We start from the raw sequence: 5,509 nt of genomic DNA on the forward strand, positions 1-5,509 counted from the left end.
TCAGCACTTTAATTTCAGTAATTGTTACATTTTCAGATGATCACTTACATTTCATTGGAAAAATGTCCCATTTTCATTAGCCACTGACAAACCCTTTTAACAAATCATGAACTATGTTGCACTATGTTTCAAAAAGTTATCAATTATGTAATGTTAGAAAAATCTACTTATTTTTAAATACATCTTGTCACATTTTGAACTAATGACCAAATCTGCTGCATTTTTTAACACACTTTTAAATTGAACACAATTCTTCAATATTTTAATTCAACTTCGCCATGTTGCCACTGACAACATCTGGTATCTGTTTCTTTGTTAGTGGGAAGACTGGCATTGCATGCTGTTCACCAGTGTATTGTAATCTGGTGTGTAACTTGACACTGCAATTGTGATTGAGTCTTTCAGATGTGCATCAGTAAGGCGTGTTCTATGTTTGTTCTTGATGAAGTTCATGTCAGAAAACGCTGATTCACAGAGATAGGTTGAACCAAACAGGCTAGCAACCTTCATAGCTGCTGTGCATACTCCACTGTACTTCTCTGTGTCATCAAGGCACCAACAGTTTGGTGCAGCCTGGTAGGCTTTGAGGTGGAGGTCATTTTGCAATGTTATGATTTCAATCTCCACCTGTCCAGCATCCAAGTCGAACGTTGCACTTAGTTGCTCAGCAAAGAATGTTGTGTCCACATTCATGAAATGATTGAAAATGAACGACACACATGGCTCAAGCTGATGAAGGTCACAAAACCTAGTCTCAAACTCTTGCCCAAGTCTGTTTATGACTTCACAGTACTTTTCTGCAACTTTGTCAAATGTCTCAAATGCAGAAGCATTGTCTTTCAGCACTGACTGCACAGAGGGAAAGTGCAGCACCTTTTTTTTCTGTAAATCCACAGAGAAAATGTTAATCTTGGCTTTAAATGCATTTAAAGCACTTATCAGATCAACAACAGTCTTACCTTTGCCTTGCAGCTTGCAGTTCAAGTCGTTTAGTTTCCCAGTAATGTCCGTCAAAAATGCAAGGTCAAGTGTCCACTCTGTGTCCTCTAGCAGTGAGACGTCTTCGCCTTTGGACTGCTTGAACTCTTTGATTTCACCCAAAAGTGACAAAAAACGAAGTAAAACTCGCCCTCTGCTGAGCCATCGGATTTCTGGGTGTAGCAGCAGGTCACCATATTCAGCTGACATCTCCTCCAATAGCACCTTGAAAATCCTGTGCTGTTTTGCTTTGGAGCGGATGTTGTTTATGATTTTTACAACGGGAGTCATCACGTGCTCAAAGCCGATCACTTTTGCACATAACGCCTGCTGGTGAATGATGCAGTGGTAATGCAGAAATTTTGGGAAGTCTGGGTGTCGGCCGATCATAGCAGGAGCCCCGTCTGTAGTCACCGCTACCAGCTTTTCCAATAGTACCTTTTTCTGCACGAAAAACTCCTTCACCGTGTTATAAATGTCAACTCCCCTCGTAGTTGTCTTTAAGGGCAGTAGTGCCAGGAGTTCTTCTCTTGTGGAGAAATCTTCAAACACCATCCGGATAAAAACTAACAGCTGCGCTATACTGCTGCTGTCCACGGACTCGTCGCACTGGATGCTAAACCAGCTGCACTTCGCCAGATCCCGGTCCAGCTGATCGGCCAAGTTACCAGACACTCGTCTAACCATCGTAGATGCACCCAGTTGGACGTCGGAGAGAGTGGAGATGAGATCAGTTCCATTTTTCTCGTCTTTAAGTACAGTGTTAGCAATTATCATCATTGCTTCTTTGACAATTTCTCCGTCTGAAAATGCCTTCTTCTTCTTGATCAGAAAATGTGTAGCTCTAAACGAGGCTTCGGTTGCTTTTTGTGACTTTTTTGCCGTCCTCGTGAAAAAAGACTGTTGCTTACCCAAAGCTGCCTTTAGCTCACAGGCTTTTTCTGCCCGTAGTGCACTTCCCGGTGGGTAGTTAGCATGGTAGCTTTTGTGACACGTAGTGAAGTGTTTCTCCACATTGTGCTGCTTTGCCGTCGCCACAGTCTCCCCGCAAATGAGACACACGCAGGTTTTTTCACAGTCGTAAAAAATAATTCCTCCTCCCAATCGTTGTGAAAGTGATATGTTTTCTTCCTTTTTTCTGCCATGTTTTTGGGGCAAGAAACAGCATTCAGCTACCATCTTTGCTGCGCCCGCTAGCTTTCTCTCCATGAGCACTGTTTTTTTCATGCGCACAATACTGACCTTTGAACTAGAGTAGGTCAGAGTTTACCTAAACTTATCTAAACTCATGTATAATGAAAATGTTAGCTAGCTAATGTTAGCTAGCTAACCGCAAGCTTTAACTTGGGGTCTTTTGTTTAGACATGTAACGTTAATGTTAGCTAGCTAGCTAGCTAAAAAATTAACTATGATCCCAATCCATAAAGTAACATTACTAGCAATACAAACCGATTGTCATTGCTAGCTAAAGTTGAACCAAATATGTTCAATGTTAAATTGCAAGCCATCCATCACACTTTAGCTGGCTAGCTAACAGCAAGCTTTAACTTGCAATACAAACAGAGTGTCATAGCTAGCTAAAGTTAACCAAATAGGTTCAATTTTAGCTAGTTAGCTAGCTAACATTAGGCTATAACTAGCAATGTGAAATGGCATTCTGTGAAAACATCACTTCATACACGTAAGTTAATCTACAATGTTTTCTTCAATGAAAATGTTTCAGGGATTTCCTCAGCGTCTGATTTATTTTCAGAGTCAGAGAGAGTCAGCATGGCATGATCATCCTCCAGAGGGTAGTCCATCACAATTTTTTCCCACTGACCTTTGTCAATGGCTTCCGAGTGGCGCAGTGATCTAAGGCACTGCGTCTCAGTGCAAGACGTATCACAACAGTCCCTGGTTCAAATCCAGGCTGTATCAAATCCAGGCTGTATCACATTCGGCCATGTTTGGTAGTCCCATAGGGTGGCTCACAATTGGCCCAGTGTCGCCTGGGTTTGGCCAGGGTAGGCAGTTAATTGTCAGTTGTAAATAAGAATTTGTTCTTAACTGGCTTGCCTAGTTACATTAAATAAAAAACCTCCTGATAAATTCAGGGCAGCAATGTCATTGACAGCAGTAGCAACATATTTGCAGTTCTCCATGGCTAATGTTATATCTAAAACTGCAGTAGAAAGGATTATCTACGCATAACCAACAGCTATTTTTACAGACACAAGATGCTACACCACAGATCAATCTGAAACTCATCTCTCAGCATGTCCAGCACTTGCTGGTTGCTTTTCCTTCGGTCCAACTCATCCCAAACCATCTGAATTGGTTTGAGGTTGGGTGATTGCGGAGGCCAGGTCATCTGATGCAGCACTCCATCACTCTCCTTCTTGGTCAAATAGCCCTTACACAGCCTGGAGGTGTGTTTTGGTTCATTGTCTTGTGGAAAAACAAATGATAGTCCCACTAAGCGCAAATCAGATGGGATGGCATATCGCTGCAGAATGCTGTGGTAGCCATGCTGGTTAAGTGTGCCTTGAATTCTAAATATATCACCGAAAGTGTCACCAACAAAGCCCCCCCACACCATCACACTTTCTCCTCCATGCTTCACTGTGGGAACCACACATGCGGAGATCATCCGTTCACCTACTCTGCGTCTCACAAAGAACCAAAAATCTGAAATTTGGACTCATCAGACCAAAGGACAGATTTCCACCGGTCGAATGTCCATTGCTCGTGTTTCTTGGCCTAAGCAACTCTCTTATTCTTATTGGTGTCCTTTAGTAGTGGTTTCTTTGCAGCAATTAGACCATGAAGACCTGATTCACACAGTCTCCTCTGAACAGTTGATGTTGAGATGTGTCTCTTATTTGAACTCCGTGAAGCATTTATTTGGGCTGCAATCTGAGGTGCAGTTAACAGAAATGAATGTATCCTCTGCAGCAAGGGGTGGCTACTTTGAAGAATCTAAAAAACTCTTTTTTTGGTTAATACATGATTCCATATGTCTTATTTCATAGTTTTTATGTCTTCACTATTATTTCTACAATGTAGAAAATAGTGGAAACCGAATGGAGGCAGCAGACCCGCAGACCCGCCGGACGTGGCCAGGTGCATCCTGTTTCCATTGATCATTCTTGAGACGCTTCTACAACTTGATTGGAGTCCACCTGTGGTATTTCCAATTGATTGGACATGATTTGGAAAGGCACACACCTGTGTATATATAAGGTTCCACAGTTAGTGCATGTCAGAGCAAAAACCAAGCCATGAGGTCAAAGGAATTGTCCGTAGACCTTTGAGACAGGATTGTGTTGAGGCACAGATCTGGGGAAGGGTACCAAAAAATGTCTGTAGCCTTGAAGGTCCCCAAGAACACAGTGGCCTCCATCATTCTTAAATGGAATAAGTTTGGAACCACCAAAATTCTTCCTAGAGCTGGCTGCCCGGCCGAACTGAGCAATCGGGGGAGAAGGGCCTTGGTCAGGGAGGTGACCAAGAACCCAATGGTATCTCTGAAAGAGCTCTAGAGGTTCTCTGTGGAGATGGGAGAACCTTCCAGAAGGACAACTGTCTCTGCAGCACTCCACCAATCAGGCCTTTGTGGTTGAGTGGCCAGATGGAAGCCACTCCTCAGTAAAAGGCACATAATAGCCCGCTTGGAGTTTGCAAAAGGCACCTAAAGATTCTCAGACCATGAGAAGCAATTCTCTGGTCTGATGAAACCAAGATTGAACGCTTTGGCCTGAATGCCAAGTGTCACGTCTGGAGGAAATCTGGCAACACCCCCACGGTGAAGCTTGGTGGTGCCAGCATCATGCTGTGGGGATGTTTTTCAACGGCAGGGATTGGGAGACTAGTCAGGATAGAAGGAAAAATGAATGGAGGAAAGTACAGAGAGATCCTTGATGAAAACCTGCTCCAGAGTGCTCAGGACCTCAGGCTGGGACGAAGGTTCACCTTCCAACAGGACAACAACCCTAAGCACACAGCCAAGACAACGCAGGAGTGGCTTCGGAACAAGTCTCTGAATGTCTTTGAGTTGCCCAGCCAGAGCCCAGACTTAAACACGATCAAACATCACTGGAGAGACCTGAAAATAGCTGTGCAGCAATGCTCCCCATCCAACCTGACAGAGCTTGAGAGGATTTGCAGAGAAGAATGGGAGAAACTCCCCAAATACAGATGTGCCAAGCTTGTAGCGTCATACCCAAGAAGTCTCATGGCTGTAATCACTGCCAAAGTTGCTTCAACAAAGTACTACATAAAAGGTCTGAATACTTATAAATGTGATATTTTTTTTATATATATATAAAATCAGCCAAAAAAATCTAAAAACCTGTTTTTGCTTTGTCATTATGGGGTATGAGATTTATTTTATATACAGTTTTTACTAATGATGTAACCTAACAAAAGGAAATGGGTCTGAATACTTTCCGAAGGCACTGTATATACAAAACGTATGTGTACACCCTTTACAATTTGTGAATTCAGCTATGTCAACCACACTCATTGCTGACAGGTGTATAAAATCAAG

The 5,509-nt window shown here is 42.8% G+C and overlaps 1 protein-coding gene across 1 annotated transcript; it reads right to left on the reverse strand.

The window, feature by feature from the left end:
* Nucleotides 1-315: 315 nt before the first annotated feature.
* LOC145862343 (general transcription factor II-I repeat domain-containing protein 2A-like) lies at nt 316-1,665 on the reverse strand. The gene has a single exon (XM_082966041.1). It carries the CDS (start codon nt 1,663-1,665, stop codon nt 316-318), a length of 1,350 nt encoding a protein of 449 aa, XP_082822167.1.
* Between the last annotated feature and the right edge of the window lie 3,844 nt (nt 1,666-5,509).

Source organism: Salmo salar, chromosome 19 (genome assembly GCF_965601325.2).
Source record: "Salmo salar chromosome 19, fSalSal1, whole genome shotgun sequence".
Classification (NCBI taxonomy): Eukaryota; Metazoa; Chordata; class Actinopteri; order Salmoniformes; family Salmonidae; genus Salmo; species Salmo salar.